Raw genomic sequence first — 19,014 nt, 5'->3', positions numbered from 1 at the left:
CATCTTGAGTTTAGAAAAAAATATTAGATAATTTAAAAGAAAACAGACATAATCCATTTTTGCATGATTTATTTCAAGAATATTTTACATTAAGTATAATTTAGTAAGTTATAAGTTATACACGTCAATTTATCGTTAGTGCATTTATGTACTAAACACAGATAAAATAACTTAGATTTTTTTCACAATGTGTCCATGAACTGAGAAAATGATCTTCGATTAATTAAATTTTGATTTAATTCGCCATTTAATCCAAACCAACTACATATTTAAGTAGACTATGAACGACACATTGAAAACGTGAAATTATTATAAAAAATTACGTTTTTATAATATCTGAGAAGATACATTGGGCGAGACATGTAATTTTGCTTATCTAAATAAAAGCAGAGAAAAACACCGACATTTTTTTTTACAATTTAGGCCAATACGAAACTACTTACGTTGCCTTGCCGAGATCGCTAAGTTACAACGTGAAGCAACGCTAGTAATAAAGACTCTATGACGTCACACCCAAACATTTATCTAAGTACTACGATTTATGATAGTTTGTACCTAACATGTTTTTATGATTAGGTACTAAATATATATTCGCCAACGATATGATAAGGCACCAATGAGTGGCATGCAATTGGAGTTCGGCCAAACATTTAAATCACATCAAAGGTCGTATTATGAAGTTTTTTATGAGGTCAGAGAAATAGGTGTACTCAGCCCGAAAGGTTTTTTTACAACAGACCTGTTACTTTAACTTCATATTACACCCATGATCGTAAGAACAGGTATTGTAGTTGAAAGTGTAGTTTATAATAACGACTTTTTATGAAATCACACAACTTGAATAACTTTAATTTTTAATACTTTTAAATTATTTAACATAAATATAGTTGTCATGACGCTATCAAGCTCAAATTACCGTTATCCCTGAGTAGTTGTCAACCACACTCGTTATAGTGTACTACTGTCTGAGTTTAGTATAACAAGTGTCAGATTATATTATACCTATCAATACATATTGTATTAATAAACACTATCAATTTCCTACAGTATTTACTCATAGAAGTTAATAAGGTACACACACGTAGTAGCTAGTAGTTGGTTATTATGGTCGATAGTTTTAGACAATTATTGTTTTTTTTTTTAGTGTAGGACTATAGGCAAATCAGGATGGACGGTGTAAGGTCACAAATTAACGCCGAACATTTAAAATAGCACACTCAAATCAAGGAATGTTAATAATATGCTATATATGCAAAATATTTATCTACAGGTACTCACACCTGCAATGCACATTTATGTGCTTATATTTAATTTCGAGTAAAGTATCCAAGAAGATACTAAAAACATAAAATTATCACAATATAAATGAAAAAAAGTAAAAAATAAGTACAGAAAGTTATATAATGCAAATCGATACCTCTTTGGAGGTGTCTCGAAAAGTGTACTTAATGGTGTATTCTATGATTTGAGAAGGAATATACTCTAATGATCACATGAAGTATAAAAATAAAATTTATTACAATCATAACATAATGGCACTATACTCATGGTACGACAAATCTAGTTTTTAAACAGAACCCACAAAAACAAACGCAAGAATGACATAAAAACAGGAATAGTAATACTAAATATAATAAATTATAGATAAATCATTCAATGATATACTAAATATAAATACGTCTAGATGATAATGAAGGACAAAGATACAAAAAAATATTTTTAAAATGATGGAAAAATATGAAAGCAACGAGGATTGGGACTTAATTATAATGAGGAGCGTTTTGCCTTGATCTTAGTTCTTTGGAAGGTAGCTACTTAACGTTTGACACATGTTAGTTAGTGGCTTCCGTATTGAGCGTTCAAGATGTGGTGACAAGGCCGCTTTCGTCTTAAGCTAACGCTGACATATAGTCAATTTAAAAGATATATCTGATTGCTTTATTTTTTGTCTTGATTGTCAAGACATTTGCTGCCAGTTGTGTTACTGATTCTGAGCATCTTAGATCTTATGTATATGTAACTAGGGTTGTATTTAGTATTGGAGTTTAGCGATAGCTTAAGACGAGAGTTTAGTGATGGGGTCCTCGCTGCAGACAATGGGCGATGAGATTCAGACGCGGGCTTGTGTGCCATTCTGCGGCAGGACAACCATGGTGTTGGTCGGCTGAGGCTGCGGCGGGGGCTGCTCGTTCTGTGTCCTCTCCTGCTGTATTTTAAGGAATATTATTGGTCACTTGATACAATATTTTTGATTTTATCAGTTTCTCGACTTTCTCTCGTTTCTCACTTTAACGAAAAAAATATGACTTAATGGCCATTGACGTAGATTTTTACTATCCTATACCTAATAATACAATGATTTACAACTTCTACCCCAATAACTCCTTCGTATTGCTGGAAAGTATTTATAATACTACACTCGTCGAAAACTAAATAGGGCCCATTACTACAATAGAAACCAGTAGACGAGCTTACTGGCCAAAGTTCAATGATTACTTGAGTTTTATATCACAACTTACAAGGGTAGCGAGAGAGGGGTCAGCGGCGGCCATGAGCGTGGCTGCGCGGTAGGAGGGCGGCGGCGTCTGCTTGACGGCCTCGTCGTAGTCGGGCAGCAGGCTGGAGTAGTCGGGCGCGGGCGCGGCGTAGGGCGCCAGCGGCGGCGCGCCCGCCTCGCCGCTCGAGATCACGAACGGCGTCTGCAGCGCGTGCGCGCGCATCGTCAGGTACTTGTAGCAGCGCCACACCACGCTGATGCAATAGCCCTGGGAAATAACAAACGTGCTATATTAACAAACAAACATTTACAGTAATGTAGAGCTTCTACATTTCATTCTACATAAATCTGGTAGATACTGCGTGGAATATAAACGTTCTTTAAGTGAAAACTACGGGCAAACAGTAATCGTAGCTGAACATGAACTTCTTTTATATGGTCCAAAGGGATCATAAATAAAGACCTTTATCCCGAGGGGCGGCGATGGAGATATAAGACTCAACAATCAAACTCTGAATCAAAATTTTTTACTACCCTGTCAGGAGTACTTTGGGGGATATATATATAGCGTACCTTAAGCAGCACAGCAACTAGGAATGTGGAGAGCACGACGAGCGCGAGCGCGGGCGCGGGCAGCTGCAGCAGCTGGGCACGCCACGGGACGCGCCGGGTCTCGGCCACCAGCCGGTGGATCGAGCGCAGGTAGCACAGGTAGCCGGTCGCCGTGAGACTGGTACCAACATACAAGCCGACATTCATATAGCGAATAAGAACAAGGAAAATTAACAATTAATAACCCCGCTAAGAGTCTAATAATAAATCGTTAGAAGTACACTCGGTATTGAATACGTAGACAATGCTACGAAATCTTGTTAAAGTATTATTTATATTCAATTAAAATCAAATCATAATCGTATAGTACCTTTTTTTACTTAGATCGATTTTACAATTGCTTTCAGCTTTCAATGTCGAATTTGATTATTCTTATCAGATTACATTTCTTTTTAAGAGCCGCGATAAAGTCTTCAATTGAGAAAGAACCAACAATTATCAATATATAACATTATGCATGAATTTATTTCGCCCGAAGTTTAGGGGAAGTTAAAGTAAATTGGTTTTGTCACGTGTCGGGCTGAACCAATTAACCTTAATAGGTTTTAAAACGATACAACACAAATTAATAATAAGTTAATAAATAAGGCACTTACACTGTGATCGCAAAGTCAAAGATCTGAAGGCAGAAGAATGGCAAGAGATGTGCTGGCTTGCCGAGCGCGGCGCCGTAGATCAGCATGAATGTGATGGCCAAGGTACACACTGTAACCAGCGCACCCACATCCACATCATCTAGCACACACACATACAAACAATTATATTACAACAACATTAGATCTTATTTCAATTCCAGAGGTCCTCCCACCCCCATTTAATAGTTAGTCCTTAATATTATAACAGTTAAAGCAGGACAGCGCATTACAGGGCGTAGGGCGACGACTCTTTTTCACCACTACGATAATTTTACTTTAAGGGTGGCATGCCCACATATTCTTACTAATGTCATTAAATTTTTCAGTCAATGGCATGCAAAAAAAGATCTTAAAAGAGCTATTAATTTCATAGTGTTAACAGTAATGTTCCGTTAACTGTATATGAATGATTGTTTGAGAACAATCATTCATCAGCTTCTAACAAAAACGATATGGTTATATAATTCTGTTATTGCTTTCATATGATCGCGGAATTTTTCATTTAATCAGCTTCTATACAGTCCGCTATATTATATGACTTTGTAACGTATTTAAAAACTTTTTCGATTTCATTATTTATGTAATGAAAACCGTTTTTATAATTTGTCTGCCTAGCTAAGTGTATCGATTATACCGTGCTGTTTGCAATTACATAAAAATGTGTTTCCATAATATCCAAGGTCGCAATTGTTTTACACAATAGTTGGCACGAGTTTCCTGCAGATTGCGGTCACCTCTACGCCATCATACACCATTAGTCCATAACAACCCGACTATCACCTAATAAAGCTTAATGCCTTTGTAAAAAGCCGTAATTTCTAATAAACATTGCCTCCAAATATCAATAAATATATGACAGTTCACGTTAAGGTGAAGGACATAAGTATTACGTAAAAGAAGTCTCGAAACTAATTCTTTGAAATAAGATTTAGGAAGATGCGCGCCAAGTATTTTAACTGCATTGATTTACGTCATAAGGTTCAAAATGGTTTGAACACGGTTAAAGATGTTACTTACGATATATTAAACTGTGGTCTCGCGGTTGTCCAACATGTTGCGGAAACGAGCTCGGTGGCGGCTCTACTTTGGATAGCGGAGTGGAGATAGGGCTGTTGACGCGAGCTATTTCACTCCAGTCCGGTACCGGGGCAGAGTCTCGCTCGAGCTCGTCCAGGAGCCGCGGATCGCGCACTATAGCGGCTAGGAAGCCCAGTGCTATGAGGTGCAGCATCTAAAAATAACATTAATTTTTATCAATAACAACCTTTTTAAATAATTTCGAGTAAGCACTGGAGTTCAGTTTGACTCTCCGCACCCATACCAAATTTAAAAGTATAAATTCTTACAAACATTGAACAGTTAGTTAATTCATATTATTATGTGAAACAAAAACGGTCTAAATTTTATTATAAATGTTAATCATTAGATTGGAATGAAAAGCATCCAGATTCGCATCTGGTTTCGGCCTGGTCCTTAAACAATATCCAATAGTATTACAAATTAAGAAATGAATATAATAAACAGTATTGAACTTACGAGATGCCATGTTCCCAATAGGATAGTGCCCGTGCGCACATGAAGACAGAAGCAGCATCGCCATTCGCTATTCCGCTCACTTCCCAGCTTGGGACGAAATCTTAACATTTTCACCTGTTAAAAGAAAGTATTTATACTATCATGTTTATGTTGTTTGCCCAGCACAATGGGGAAGTAGGGCTGTAGCTATAAATTTGTAAATTTAATTATAATTATTGTAATGTAGTTCTAATGCGAGTCCTTCACAACACTGAATAGTTATCATATCTGGAGAACACTTGTGTTCGAAGTAATTGGCACCATTTTACCATTTATTCTTTTAAATAAACTCAGTATGTCTGAAGCCATTCTTTCTATAGTAAAAGTAGAGCATATTATTATTAGAATGTTTTTTTAGGAGCTATTCCTTGAAAATATCATTAATTTTATGTATAAACAATACAATAAATTTAAATATGATTCAAATATCAATACAGTATCATGACTTGTATATTTGATTGATATAGCCTTGAACCATAAACTGCTTAAGCAGTACTAGCACATCTTCAATTAGGCTTCTTCTCAATGAACAATTAGTTCAGTTTCACTAGTTATGACTTGTGTCTCCTTGTTGTTAACTCATGATTTGTGACACAATATGAGAAATGTTTACAGTGTGTTGTTAAAAGATGGACATTTTTAAAATGCAATATTTTTCTTCAGTGAGTCTAATGTATATGTATTATTACACATCTTTCACACTTTGCCAACTAGTCTCAAACTAGGCAAAGCTCGGATTCAGTTCTAGACAACTGACAAACATCATTTATAGATAAATTACATCCAGGCCCAGAAAAAATGATCAGGTTCATCAGACCATTTGTTCTGGATGAATCATGACCACAACCTTTGGTATACCAGTCAGGGCAACTACCTATTAAATGCCTACCAAGAGGATGCTCGGTCAGGAATGAACTTAATGAAATTTGCTAGAGTTGACTTACTTCGAAAGATTGTGCTGAATAGCTTTTTACATTGGGAACTATATAAACTAAACAAACCATTATTAACTGTGTATTTCATGGAAAGACAAGTCATCAACTTGTTAATATGAATAACAATTCAGTGATACCCTATACAGGAAAACATGAAAACCTATGGTATTTCTAATAAACTAAAATATATAATTGAAATTTATTTGATTAGCTTGTATTATAAATACATTGCAAAATGATTCTTTTTAAGTAAGGCAAAGTTTTTCAAGGTACATGTATATATTTATTATAAACACTGGAACTATAATCCATCATTTATGTTTTTGATGTAGATCCATCAGTTTATATCAATTTGAAATTATTCAATGGTTTACAAACACAATCAGTTATTTCAGGATAACTAATGAGTCATACTGCTATTATACATATATTATTCTATATACCTTTTCTTTGCATATGAATCATACCTTAGCAACCAGTTTTCAATAATCTCTTTGACACAATGACAAAATCGTGATAAATATTGACATTGTTAAATAACACTATGTATTTCATAAAAGATGTAGGTATGTAAATAAGTAATTTTCAAGGTTTTTATCTTGTTGAATTGGCTAATTATCAATCCCTACTAATATTATAAATGCGAAAGTAACTCTGTCTGTCTGTCTGTTACGCTTTCACATCTAAACCACTGAACTGTTTTTAATGAAATTTGGTAAAGAGATAGAGTTGACCTTGAGAAAGAACATAGGATAGTTTTATCCCGGACTTTTTAAGAGTTCTTTTGGAAACGCGATATAACCGACCTCGACGCGGGCGAAGCCGCGGGCGAAAAGCTAATAGTACATATACCAGCAAGTAATGTATTGAAAGAATACATTTATCACTCCAAATAGAAAGTTATTTCATCACATGTGTGATTAAGATGAAATTCCGAGATGCATTTACATCTGCAAATCAATGGTGCCGTTCGTATTTCGGGGGTGGTGTGTCGTATCTTGTAGTATCAAAACAATTATTTTTGAAGGCAAGAAAGCGCAGCTTTCACAAAAAATGCATAGTAGTCGAAGAAACCTACTTGGACAAGGATTTAAAAATCAAGGATGAAAATCAAACGTGCTGTTATCAACGTTGTGCAACAACATCCCTTATGGCAGTGTATACACGAAAAACATTTTGCAGCGCATATGTTTATGTATCTACGTAACTAAATTTACAAAGCCTAATTAAATTACGCATATATTCACAAGAGATACTCATTACTTGCCTGAATTTAGAGAAACTGTACTCTTCATAAATTTTACCACAATCACCCTGGGAAAATTACTTATCACAGTTTTAATAATTGTTTTCTCTTCACAACTATGTATTACTAAACATAATAGCTGATAGTTACATTATATTCTGTGACAAATACACTGAAGAGAAATCAGAATAGTGATGTATTGTGATTTGACATTGAAGTAAATGACATTTTTATTTTTTGCACAGGCAAGTAATGTAAAAGACTATTCACACTTGAATTGTTTTTGCTAAGTGTTAATTTTCTGTTACGAAGATGCGTAGTAACGTTATGAAATATTAACACTCAGAAAACGTTAATTATATTTTTTAAATACATAAACCGATTTTACCACAAACGTCTTAATTGGACAATACATTTCCTAAAGTATGTCCAAAAGTCCAAACGTCAGTGCTCGTCTATTTCTTTCACTCAGGAGCAACGTCTTTCATGACTTCTCTTTACATATTTTAAAATAGTAAACTATAATATCCTTCTTTGTCTGTCTGCAAAACAAAAGTACTTTTATGTAGATAGATAATTTCTGATACTTCAAGTCAAGGTTGACGAATTTAGCTCTGATAAGACTTTTTACAACTACCTACCTTTCAATTAAAAATTATTGGAAGTGTGAATAAAAAGTATTAAAAGGGGATTAGGTTTCCTGTTCAACTACTGTTCATACAATGTTTTAATAAAATTTAAAGTCACTGATTGAACTATCAACATTTTAAAACGGTTTGGCTTTATATTTTTATTTGAGGGTAGTGACGAATGCCGTTGGGCCTGTAACTGGCTATGCTTATAAGTTTATACGTATGTATGAAATGTAAATAGTATAAATTGTGGATCTGCGGTCAAGAAGATCTTTTTCACCGCAAGCGGCTAGCGAGATAGAGGGTAAAATTAATTATTAATCGTAGTGTCGGATATTACATTATCTCGAAATGGACTCTGTATCGGTTACTTTTAATAACACCGAAGAGCAGAAACCAATTTTTACACATGCAGGCGATCCACATGTGACTACAACTACCGTAAGCATTTGAACAGATTAAAATGTTATTTTGTATACTTTATGTAAATTTATGGATAGTTAATTTCAATTTCTGGTAAATTGTCAAAACTCCTGGATGGTACTGCTTTGTGTACGAACTTTGAAATTGTATGAGTTTTCAAATGTAGGTAGGCAGTACAATGAATTATTTTTGAAAAATAATGATTTACTTTATTTGATGCTTTAAAAAAACATCTTTGTAGGATAGCTTTGGATTTGCGGATATGTCGAGCTCTGGCAATAACCACGATGGTATTTTGTCGTCCATGACGCCGATGATGCACGGACTTAGAGGCAATGAACTATTAAACATGCTCGCCCAACAAGAGCCGAAGGCAGCCGATTCAGGTAAATAACAATTCTCTTATTTTATGTCAATACTTTCACCAAAGAAATTTAATCGGTGTAATTTTTTTTATCCAGCTCCGGCCGGCGCTGACATGGATATGTTTACAAATATCCGTTTAAATGGGACTGAAGTTCACAATGATGACACTAGCCTAAACGGTAATTATTTCTCAGGTATGTACGTAATTTGATATTTACGTTATCAATTATTAATACAAGTAGCAACTACCTTTAAGATACTTTGTTACAGGATACAATGCTTCTGAATCGTCGGGGTCTAGCCCTTGGCCAGATACGAATACGCAAAATTCCAAAAGCAATGAAATGATCGATTGTTTCGACTTTCTCGCAAAAAGTTAGTGGTAACTTTTTTAACCCGATCCGACAAGGATTCAACGGTTACTCTATACTTTTGTATATGATGACACGCTGGTTCTGCTGGCATTGCTGTCGCATGTATCATATGTAAGTTATTAATACCTTTAACTATATTACAGGTATATCGTCGGCGAACCAATACTTATCGAGTTTAACTCGTGATCAGCTGTCGGTCCTGCGATCCATTCGCCCAAGCTTGCTGCATGAGTTCTTGCAAGAAGTCGCGAAGGCTCGCAGTGATAGACGAATGCGTCGTGCTTTTCCAAACGTGAGTTTCAATCGTATTCCTTCATTTAATTGCTTTGATTTATGTCTTTATTTTTCGTATCGTTGATAGACAATCTGGTGTGTTTTAGTTATAACCCGCTCATAGGTGTATGACACGGCGCGGTGGCCATCCAGCAGGATTGACCACCATTTTTTCCTTCACTGTTTCGAAAGTCCTCTTTTTTTAATACGCACATATAAACTAGAACAAATTGACCTTCCGAGCTTGGATTTGTCACTTCACTAGTCATTTTCATTTCCATGAAACAATTTGGTCTGAAGTAGGTAGGTAATGAAACAAATGCATGAATTCATCGAGAATTATTTTCTAGGAATGCGCCTTCTGCAAAAACAATGGTGAAAATGAGGAGTGCTATTCGTCTCACGCTCTGAAGGACTGGCGTGGCCGCGTACTGTGCCCTGTGCTGAGCGCATTTCGCTGTCCGCGATGCGGTGCCACTGGCGACCGCGCACATACTATTAAGTACTGCCCGGAGGGAGCCGGAGTAACAGGTTCTCAATTGAATTTATTTAATAGAAGAACAGTTCATATCCAAGATCCAAAATAATACTTTACTTTTTGTACAAGTCATCAATTAGATCTCCCTTTCTAGCGTTAGTGTGCTTACGTTTTTTTCCTAACGAATGTTTTTCTCTTTGTCCAGCTGGTCTAGCATCGCGTCGCCGCATGCAACCTTCCTCACTTCCGATGAGCAGCTCGGAAGTCCTATCGATTCGCCCTCAAATGTCAGAACCAGGGACTCCCGCAATTTCTTCGCCAGGGTCCACTTCTGTCAACTCTGCTCTCCCTTCTCTGACATCTTTGTGGGCCAACTTCGGTCTTAATTAAACTTAAATAGTCTACTGCTATGCTATTGCCCCATTAGTGGCTTCCTAACAGTACCTATAGTATAACACATTCCGAGCCTTATTTGAGGAGTTTATTATTTGCGAATGTAGTTATCTGTTAAAAATATTTTGTTAGTATTTTCTATCAAGAAAACTGCATTCTTAAATCTAGGTTCGTTTATTTTTCTACTTCATAAGTAGAACGGTAAACTAAAAGTATGCAGGTCGTACTTCGGTGCAACTTTTCTTAAGCCTTGGATTTATCTAAAATGGTAACTCTGTCGTTTTTCATTGGTTAAAAATATAAGTGCTAAGTGTTTTCTTAATACCTATCTAAAGTTAATTCAAATTATCGATATTACAATTAAATGTTTCATAATCACTATTTGAATGTTCACAACTATTATGAATTAAAATTTACGGACAACGTATTGAATATTTGTGATATTTGCAACATTGTATGCAAGATTTTAAATATTTTCTTACTCCCATTATATGAAATTACGATTTAAATTTCACAATGATTCATTTTAATTGTATTTAGTTACTACTTTGGCAAATTAATTCAATAACCTGAACAGCGTACCAATGAAAAATCCTGTTTATTTTCCACTACTTGTTTGAATATTTTTAATAAACTTAATTTTGTGTGTTAAATTTCATTTTAATTTTGCCTCTAATTTACGTACCTTGTAAGAGCAAAATGCTTGCTTTATGTTGTGATAATGTATAAGTTTGAATAAAAATACGATTTATACAATAATGGCACTGTGTTCCACTAAGATGGTTAATACTAAGGCTTCCAGTCTCGATACATTTTTGAGTCCCGGGAAAAAAAATCGAGACTTTGTCCAGTCCCGGGATTCCCGGGAAAAACAAGACTTTCGAGACTTCGAAAAAGAAGTAACATACTCAAGGTTCATAGCGTTCATACAATAAGGCTAATAATAATAGGCGTACAAATAAGTTTCCGCCGCTTAACGAAGGATGTCCTCACTAAGAGTTTACGTTAAAATCGTCAGATGTAACATGTAATATCGTGAGTTAGGACATTTAGTAGCAACATAAACTTAGGGTATTAGTGATCATTTTTTGTGCAAAAATGACGAATTTTGTACCGAATTAGCGTCATTGGCGGGAACTGTTACTTTACTTGTTTAATTTGAAGAAAACTGCAACCGAAGCTGCTTTGGGCGAGAAAAGTTATCATGAGTGGTATCAAAAGTTTAAAAACTGTGATTTTGATGTTGAAGACAAAGAACGTAGTGGAAAACCGAAATCGTACGAAGACACGGAATTTTAAGCATAATTTTTGATGGAAGATTCGCATCAAACGCAAGAGGAAAGGAAAAACTAGTGGCTAATGATGGGCATTACTTTAAATGAAACATAATGTACTGTTCTTTCAGGATAAGATTCTTAAGGAATCTTACTTGTACACCTAATACAATATGGTTAAACGTACTTTAATAAATCAACTATTACAATGCAATCAAATATAAGTAAAATTTTTATAATAACTATCGTGAGACTGATTCATTATTAAATGATGTAACGGTTTACTCACGCGTATTTATCGGGGTAGCCCGACTAGTTTCGGACCCAACCGGAGTCCTCCGCGAGTCTGCGAGTTCGACTCGCGATCCCGCCGCGTCTGCTCATGATTAAGGACTCCGGTTGGGTCCGAAACTAGTCGGGCTACCCCGATAAATACGCGTGAGTAAACTAGTTATTATTAAATTAATTATTTTTCATTTTTATAATGGGCACGCATAAAGCAAATTATTTTCAGATAAAGAGGATCTGATCTTGTTGCAAAAGAGCTTTTTCTAATGCAGGGTGAATTCGAAAAAGCTCTCTCTGCTTCGACGCTTGCAGGGGGGATTGATAACATCTCTGTCGCTACCATTTTCAAAGAGAGCTTTTTCTACATGCAAAGTCATACATTTAGAAGTACATATCATATAATAATGGTAATTTAGTAGATTGGTATTTTTTGCAGATTATTTTTAGTCTCGTAAGTCTCGAAAACTAGAGTTGAGGTCTCGAGTCTCGAAAACACGACAAAATCGTCGAGACTCTCGGAATTTTCGAGATCGAGACTCCCGGGATGAAAGCCCTAGTTAATACGCTCACTCTCCTTGCATTATGTAATCTGGTGACAGATTTGAAACTAAATGAGAGACGTTTAAAAGATTTTTGAGAGAACTGGCTGATGACCGCGATTCCATCCGCGTGGACTTCAGTTTACAGCGCGCAGTAGTTCCTACTTTCGTAGGAATGTCGGGACATAAAGTAGTGGCAGACTCGGACAAACTTACTGACTAGTCAAATGCATGCCAAATCTTCATGATAAGCACAAGGACACCCTAAGCCGATCATCATGTGGCACTTCGCAACGTGATAGACGATGGTTGTAATTTAAAGATGAGAGCAACGCATGGTCGGGTGTTCGATTTGTTTTTTTTTCACAAAAGAAAAAAAAATGTAAAACGAAATATTTATTTATCAGTTAACATAATTTAACAAATAATTAATCATTTTAACAAATAATCAACCATTTTACAAATTTCAAATATCAAATATCTAATCAAAATTTAAATATTAATTCTGTTTTAAACTTTTGAACGCACGCTTAAGGCGGGAAAAAAGTAATTGCTTTAAAGAATTTTGTCTTTGTAAAGTAAAATAAATTAGGAAGTTTTTATTTTTTTCCATGTACACTTTGGGGGCCCCCGTGGCCCGGGGGCCCCGTATAATTGTAATATATACGGCATATACGGGGGTAGCTACGCTCCTTGTTATTCATACAACTTTGACAGTCGTTACAGGTAGTCAGAAGCTTGAAAGTCTGACAATCAGTCTAATCATCAAAGATGTATCGTGTTGCCCACGTAACCGGGTTGAGGAAATCGGATAGGCAGTCGCTTCTTGTAAAACACTGGTACCTGCTTAGCTAAACCCGGTTAGACTGGAAACCTACCCCAACATAGTTGGAAAATTCGATTTAACAAAATCATTGTTGTGGGTGTCAATGGTGTCATTTTTGTTTGTAAAACCCCCCCCCGACACAGAATTAAATTCCTTAATAAGAGACTCGTATTTTTTTTTAAAATATATTATTAAAATAATTAATGAAATCTCAACGCCCTCTCTCATGACAGTAATTAAATATCTAAAAACATTTAAACAGCTTGTGAGTTTTAGTAAAAATTAACTAAACTAAATATCTGACGCTAGATAATGTCAAATAATAACATTATGTCACAATTGTCATACTGTTGGTTCTGTCATAGGAACTACGTGTGAGGTAAAAATAAATGAGTCGTCCTTTTACTTATATTGATATATTTTTGTGATAGCGAATTGTTTTAAAATTGCAGTTATAATGGAAAAAATTCCCGACCAGATCGGTTACCTAGTTTTAACAGAGGACGGAGCTGTCCTTGAGTCTGGTGGTGAATTAGAAAACGACGAACGTGTTGCAACAATAATAACTGATCTCATCACTTTATCTAATAAGTGAGCACTTTTTAAATACGTGTGATTTATACGCCCCTTTGTTCTATTATTAACTACGCATGATGAGTTCTTTTGTTTCAATAAATATACTATTGGTAAATAATATTTTATGATACTAATATTTGCTTATTTCAGGGTCGACCCCTTAGCATTTGGACCCAATGAGCAGTTCAAAAAAATATCCATAACCTATGACGACCATTGGTTTGCTATATGTCTCTCCAATAAGAAGATATATGTTGTAAAGCGGAGTATAAATCCCCATTTAGCTGAAGGAAACACTGTTAATGTTTGATACCTGAAGACAAAGCCATCATGGGTCGAAATTTGTTGATGAGTAGTCTTGAGAATGCCTCATTTAACATAGTATTTCAAATATTGTTTAGATGCGTAACATTTGTGATCAATGCATGGGTTATAAGAAATGTGGGCCATGAAGTTCTTGGTATTATGAATGTAAGATTACTATTATTGGAAAGTACCATATTGTTTCTTAGTAGGGAACCATTCAATCGGGCCTGTCTTGGACAGAAAGATGACTTCAGCTGGAGGCAGTTGATCAACCAAATCTGGCTGTCTGTTCCTGTAAGTTGTGTGTTGTCCATTGTGTTTGTTTATATTTGGTTAAACTGGTTACCTCTGGGTCACCCAGAACATGCATTTCAGTACACATTTGGTTGCTATAGTGTGGCCTTATCATGTGTACTAGAATTATGCTCTGCTAGCTTAGCCCTAGTGGCTCAACACTTTTGTTTCATCAAGTTTAAAGTTGCACTTGACACTTTGCATATATTTATAAGAACCATGTTATTTCTATCCATTGTGATATATGATAGGTCTCTTGCACTAATAGCATTCTCTGTGGCACAAGTGGGCAGCATAGGGTCAATTGTTCTCTTTTACTACATATTTTTTTATTGGTATATTAAAAATAAGCCACTTTATGCAAAAGGTGCTCTAAAAAGTAAAATTGTGCCCGAACCAATTTTGCACAGATTGTATGATAATATGGATGACTTTCAATTTACATCTCTTAAAGACTTTTTACCAAAGTATACAGGGTCAGTGAATACAACATTTAATAAGAAATTAGGCACACTGACCCTTAGCTTTGCTAAACAAGGTGTTGTGAAGCAACTTCTAACAGAAGGAGAGAAGTATGTTATGTCAGTTAGCCCAGTAATGAGTTTTAGCGAACAAGCTACCTATGATGTTGTTAATAACCTAGGGAGTCTAGCTGCTAGGTTTATTTTTCGGCCCATAGAAGATAGCAGTTATTTCTATTTTACTCAAATGGTAAGCAGAGAATTGCCTCTGCAGAAACAAGATCAAAATAAGATACAAGAATCATGTACAGTTCTGTCTCAAGTTTGCAAAACAGTTAGTTCTATTGGTCTGATAGTCCTAGTGTTTGGTCAAAGCTATGCAAGGACCTTGCTCTTACTGTATGGAGGAGAGTCATTCATTGCAAGTGGTTTGCCTGTACAATTACTGCGAAGTCATTGCTTAGCTATAGTTTTGTTAGCCATAAATGGAGTCACAGAATGTTATGCATTCGCCACTATGACTAGCACACAGCTTAACAGTTATAATTATTTAATGGTCCTATTTTCCATAAGTTTCCTTCTACTGTCTTATGTGTTAACATATTTATTTGGACCAGTAGGTTTTATAATATCTAATTGTATTAATATGTTTTCTAGGATAATGCATAGTATTCATTTTATAAATAACAAATATAAAGGAACGGACTATAAGCCTTTAGAAGGCCTTTATGTCGGCAAATTCTTCTTATTGACTTTATTTGTTAGTGGAGTTCTCTGTAAACTCTCCGAAAATAAGATATCGCACGACTCGATATTACTGCATATATTAATAGGAGCAATTTTGTTATTTTGTGTCCTACTTGCATGGGGATATGAAAATAGAGACCTTGTTATAAAAATGTATAAAAAAGTTAGGAATAAAGAAGACAAAGTTTCTCTTGATTAATATAAGATACTGTTATTGTTAGGTTTTTGTTAATATTCAATACCAGTGTTAAGAGTATAAAAAATAATAATTAAAGACTATTTACATGACATGGTATTTGTTTTATTTTGTAACTATAACATGATAACAATATGATATAATTTGCCTATTTAGTTGATTCTGGATTAGGTATATAATGATTATAATCCTCTTAGACTTACATAGGGTAGAAAAAGATACCCTTCATTTGTGCTTCACATATTCTTCTAACCTCATCTGAAAGGAAAAAGATATATCAGAGGTCACACTATGTTTACAATGATTCAGTCAGTAGGAGATAAAGGTTACCTGCTATTTCTTTGAGATTGGCATTTTTCTCCTGTATAATTACATAAAACTCTCTATCATTAGAAGCCTTTCCTGTAATCCAATATTCATCTGGTGTCTTGATTATGATTTCTCCATAGTTTCCCAGACTGAAAGTGATAAACTTTTGTAAACATAAATTACTTTAAAGTTAAGTAGAACAATAAATTACAGTGTAAAGGAATTATCAACTTACTTTTTCTTATCTGCATGTATGCTAGCTATAATACTTAAAACTTCTGGTTTTATAGTTGTAGAAAGATGTAACTTGTTTGGCGGCGGCTGCAAGTACCAAGGCATATGGTGTAAAACTGAACAATTAAATTTAATAAGATTTGTGATGTCATGGGGTTAGTAAGTACTTACAGAGGTTTTGAAGGCTAGATTTAATCGGTTGAAATATACGAATTTGTGTTCCGAGGCCGCTAGTTGCGCAGTTTGTAAGGCGTGTATTGAACACTGCTCGCTTATGGTTGACGCTATAGATGACAATTGTGGGCCGATGAACGCGTCTAACGATCTGAACATTTCAAATTCTAGTTCATCTGTGACTGTAATAAAAAATAAGTTACTAAGGTGCTTTGATAAGATTTATAAAAAACAGCATTTTCGTGTCATAGCATATGCTTACCATCAACAGTGAAACAAATGGTGGCACTCAAAGTTCTGTAAATAACTAAATAATACTGCTTTGTTTCCGAGTCGTCTTCGCGCATGACGTGTACTTTTACTAGTTTTTGTAGGTCCTCCTTGTTGTGGATGCCTTCAGGGGGGTGGATGAAGCGACCGTGCCGCTGAGCGGCTGCTACTGCACCTCCTTGGATCTCCTTAGCTACTTGCTTTGGTAGCAAAGTTTGGACCAAATACTGATATAAAGTTAACATATCATGTGTGGCCAGTCCATTCCTGTAAGTTTAAAAAATAGGTTGATCATTATAACTGAACAAATGTGGCTGGTTATTGTTATCAGAGGAATTTTCGTGAACCTTACCATATCAACTGTTCATTGTAGATAAAGGAAATGCATTTGAAGTGAGGGTAGTTTACTTCCAACAAATCAATAAAGCATAGAACCTTGAAGAATGAGTTTTTATCCAGTGGCAAATAATTAATTCCTTGAATTACATCTGAAATGTCATTTGACAGGTTTCTTGAAGATATGTACTGAAAAAAAGACTTTCTTTGTTGATGTGTCTTTTGTTATAAATAATAATTTAAGTCTGAATGAAGGATTACTTACAGGTGTAAAGAATTGATCACAGACTGAATATATTTCCTCTATGGGGAAATCTTTGAAGAGACCTCTGAACATTCTGAACATTTTATATGCTGACTTAAGCAAATCATACATCACAGATGGATCCACCTGAAAACATGAAACCTCTGGATTACAAACAAAATACATACCAACTATAAAGGACAGCAGGAAACAATATTTTGTGAGTAAGAGTCATGATTATCTAATCACACTGAAAAATGACATAACATTAAAAACCTTTTTATATACAGTTCAAAGATTGTATAGTTACTTACAACATCTCCTCGGCTTTCACCAATCGCTGACAAGGCTTTTGTTGTATATGGTATTCTGACCACCTGAAAATGAAAATTACATTATTTGAACTTCAAATAAAAAAGGAATAAATAAAGATTTATTTAGATCAGTTTAGTTATATTACCAATACCATCCAATATCCTTTCTCTGGTTGATAGAATATATATCTTTTAGACTGAGTTTGTAAGGCTTCACAGGGCTCAGAAGAGAATGTACTGTAATTATATTAAAAGTAATTTAGTATATGTATAGTAATTAAGGCTTTGGGTCTTCTTTTTTACAGGTCATCATTTTGTCTTATTTTGTCTAAAATGGGAAGGGAGAAAGGTGACAAGAATTTAAAATAATTATGGAAAAAAAAATACAACTTACGACATAAATTTGACAACAGCTTCACATAACCCAACCTGCATTTTTTGTGTATCAGCACTTGTTTGACTGGGATGATAAAATAATATCCTTTGTAATTCCTGTAATAAAAACTCATTTAAATACATATTACAGTATGTTAGCCCTTAATAAAAAGGACAGGTCTGGTGAAAAATTATAGAATTTTGAGGTTTGAGGTTTTAAGGTAGAATTGTTTAGAAACTTAAGTTTGGATTGCTGTATTATGTCTGTAAGCTATAAATTTTTACTTACTTCCCCTTCTCTTGGGCCAAAACTGGAGTTGAATATGAAGAAAGAATAAATTTTTGTTTTAACATCGATCATTGTTACGGTAAGAAATATTGCAGCTACACAAAATATTTATACTTGATATTGTTGTTTATTTCGTGAAGAGCGAAGTGTCAAACACTCAAACGCCAGTCAGCTGTCAGGGTAAATTATGTCAGTTGAGGGCAGTGCAGACTATAAAACTAGTACCTACTCCATTCCTCAGAATAATATTTCGTTTTTTTTTTAATATAATTTAAATGTACATTAAGTAACACTTGTTTAATTATTAATTTCCATATACCAAAAAAATAAATAAAGGCAAAGCAAATAAAAAAATCATAAAGGTTGTCCGGAAGAGTTTGCTTTTTAGCGATAATACCGCCTTTTGTACACATCATATTTGTTTGTATTGACCTAATTTGTTTCCCTTATGGTGTACAATAAAGAGTATTCTATCTATCTATAGTTACAAAAAAGTTTATAATCTCCTAGGTTGCTATGACAA

The 19,014-nt window shown here is 34.8% G+C and overlaps 5 protein-coding genes across 9 annotated transcripts; 3 read left to right on the top strand and 2 right to left on the bottom strand.

Annotated features, from left to right (window-relative positions):
• Positions 1–52: 52 nt before the first annotated feature.
• LOC113498588 (tetraspanning orphan receptor) lies at positions 53–7,716 on the bottom strand. 3 transcript variants are annotated; one of them, XM_026878656.1, is made up of 7 exons: positions 7,522–7,716; positions 5,281–5,394; positions 4,762–4,975; positions 3,706–3,844; positions 3,071–3,227; positions 2,520–2,765; positions 53–2,203 (listed from the first exon to the last, which is right to left on the bottom strand). In XM_026878656.1, exons 2-7 carry the CDS (start codon positions 5,386–5,388, stop codon positions 2,111–2,113), a joined length of 957 nt encoding a protein of 318 aa, XP_026734457.1. In that variant the 5' UTR covers positions 5,389–5,394; positions 7,522–7,716; the 3' UTR covers positions 53–2,110. The 3 variants fall into 3 exon arrangements, with proteins under 3 accessions (XP_026734457.1, XP_026734458.1, XP_026734456.1); XM_026878657.1 differs by having other exon boundaries at positions 53–2,206; positions 3,706–3,814; XM_026878655.1 differs by having other exon boundaries at positions 53–2,206; positions 7,522–7,715.
• Positions 7,717–8,228: 512 nt separating this feature from the next.
• Positions 8,229–10,835, top strand: LOC113498589. Of its 2 annotated transcripts, none has more exons than XM_026878658.1 (7): positions 8,229–8,573; positions 8,797–8,941; positions 9,017–9,115; positions 9,192–9,296; positions 9,439–9,587; positions 9,919–10,099; positions 10,252–10,835. In XM_026878658.1, exons 1-7 carry the CDS (start codon positions 8,484–8,486, stop codon positions 10,434–10,436), a joined length of 954 nt encoding a protein of 317 aa, XP_026734459.1. In that variant the 5' UTR covers positions 8,229–8,483; the 3' UTR covers positions 10,437–10,835. The 2 variants fall into 2 exon arrangements, with proteins under 2 accessions (XP_026734459.1, XP_026734460.1); XM_026878659.1 differs by having other exon boundaries at positions 8,232–8,436.
• A 2,836-nt stretch (positions 10,836–13,671) lies between these two features.
• LOC113498659 (ragulator complex protein LAMTOR4 homolog) lies at positions 13,672–14,278 on the top strand. Its single transcript, XM_026878759.1, has 3 exons — positions 13,672–13,745; positions 13,819–13,957; positions 14,093–14,278. Exons 2-3 carry the CDS (start codon positions 13,824–13,826, stop codon positions 14,250–14,252), a joined length of 294 nt encoding a protein of 97 aa, XP_026734560.1. The 5' UTR covers positions 13,672–13,745; positions 13,819–13,823; the 3' UTR covers positions 14,253–14,278.
• LOC113498657 (protein RFT1 homolog) lies at positions 14,253–16,038 on the top strand. The gene has a single exon (XM_026878755.1). The coding sequence runs from the start codon at positions 14,273–14,275 to the stop codon at positions 15,947–15,949; it is 1,677 nt and encodes a 558-aa protein (XP_026734556.1). The 5' UTR covers positions 14,253–14,272; the 3' UTR covers positions 15,950–16,038.
• LOC113498658 (vacuolar fusion protein CCZ1 homolog) lies at positions 16,030–18,665 on the bottom strand. Of its 2 annotated transcripts, none has more exons than XM_026878756.1 (11): positions 18,492–18,665; positions 18,222–18,319; positions 17,974–18,064; positions 17,828–17,890; positions 17,535–17,660; positions 17,286–17,458; positions 16,926–17,200; positions 16,661–16,845; positions 16,491–16,576; positions 16,277–16,404; positions 16,030–16,204 (listed from the first exon to the last, which is right to left on the bottom strand). In XM_026878756.1, the coding sequence occupies exons 1-11, from the start codon at positions 18,561–18,563 to the stop codon at positions 16,146–16,148; spliced, it is 1,356 nt and encodes a 451-aa protein (XP_026734557.1). In that variant the 5' UTR covers positions 18,564–18,665; the 3' UTR covers positions 16,030–16,145. The 2 variants fall into 2 exon arrangements, with proteins under 2 accessions (XP_026734557.1, XP_026734559.1); XM_026878758.1 differs by having other exon boundaries at positions 17,980–18,064.
• Positions 18,666–19,014: the final 349 nt, after the last annotated feature.

Source organism: Trichoplusia ni, chromosome 11 (genome assembly GCF_003590095.1).
Source record: "Trichoplusia ni isolate ovarian cell line Hi5 chromosome 11, tn1, whole genome shotgun sequence".
In the NCBI taxonomy this organism is placed as follows: domain Eukaryota; kingdom Metazoa; phylum Arthropoda; class Insecta; order Lepidoptera; family Noctuidae; genus Trichoplusia; species Trichoplusia ni.
Note: the sequence above shows the minus strand (reverse complement) of the source record. Positions and strands in the feature narration are given on the sequence as shown.

Bases quoted from the DNA above. Each gene is read 5' to 3' on its own strand.
- LOC113498589 (XM_026878658.1), top strand. From the start codon at position 8,484: ATGGACTCTGTATCGGTTACTTTTAATAACACCGAAGAGCAGAAACCA. The intron at 9,297-9,438 runs GTTAGTGGTAAC...ACTATATTACAG, and splicing joins TTTCGACTTTCTCGCAAAAA to GTATATCGTCGGCGAACCAA. The intron at 9,588-9,918 runs GTGAGTTTCAAT...ATTATTTTCTAG, and splicing joins TGCGTCGTGCTTTTCCAAAC to GAATGCGCCTTCTGCAAAAA.
- LOC113498658 (XM_026878756.1), bottom strand. From the start codon at position 18,563: ATGATCGATGTTAAAACAAAAATTTATTCTTTCTTCATATTCAACTCC. The intron at 18,065-18,221 runs GTAAGTTGTATT...ATATAATTACAG, and splicing joins GCTGTTGTCAAATTTATGTC to TACATTCTCTTCTGAGCCCT. The intron at 17,891-17,973 runs GTAATATAACTA...TTTCATTTTCAG, and splicing joins AAGGATATTGGATGGTATTG to GTGGTCAGAATACCATATAC.
- LOC113498657 (XM_026878755.1), top strand. From the start codon at position 14,273: ATGGGTCGAAATTTGTTGATGAGTAGTCTTGAGAATGCCTCATTTAAC.
- LOC113498588 (XM_026878655.1), bottom strand. From the start codon at position 5,388: ATGTTAAGATTTCGTCCCAAGCTGGGAAGTGAGCGGAATAGCGAATGG. The intron at 3,845-4,761 runs GTAAGTAACATC...TGTGTGTGCTAG, and splicing joins AGACCACAGTTTAATATATC to ATGATGTGGATGTGGGTGCG. The intron at 2,766-3,070 runs GTACGCTATATA...GTTATTTCCCAG, and splicing joins TAGTTGCTGTGCTGCTTAAG to GGCTATTGCATCAGCGTGGT.
- LOC113498659 (XM_026878759.1), top strand. From the start codon at position 13,824: ATGGAAAAAATTCCCGACCAGATCGGTTACCTAGTTTTAACAGAGGAC. The intron at 13,958-14,092 runs GTGAGCACTTTT...TGCTTATTTCAG, and splicing joins CTCATCACTTTATCTAATAA to GGTCGACCCCTTAGCATTTG.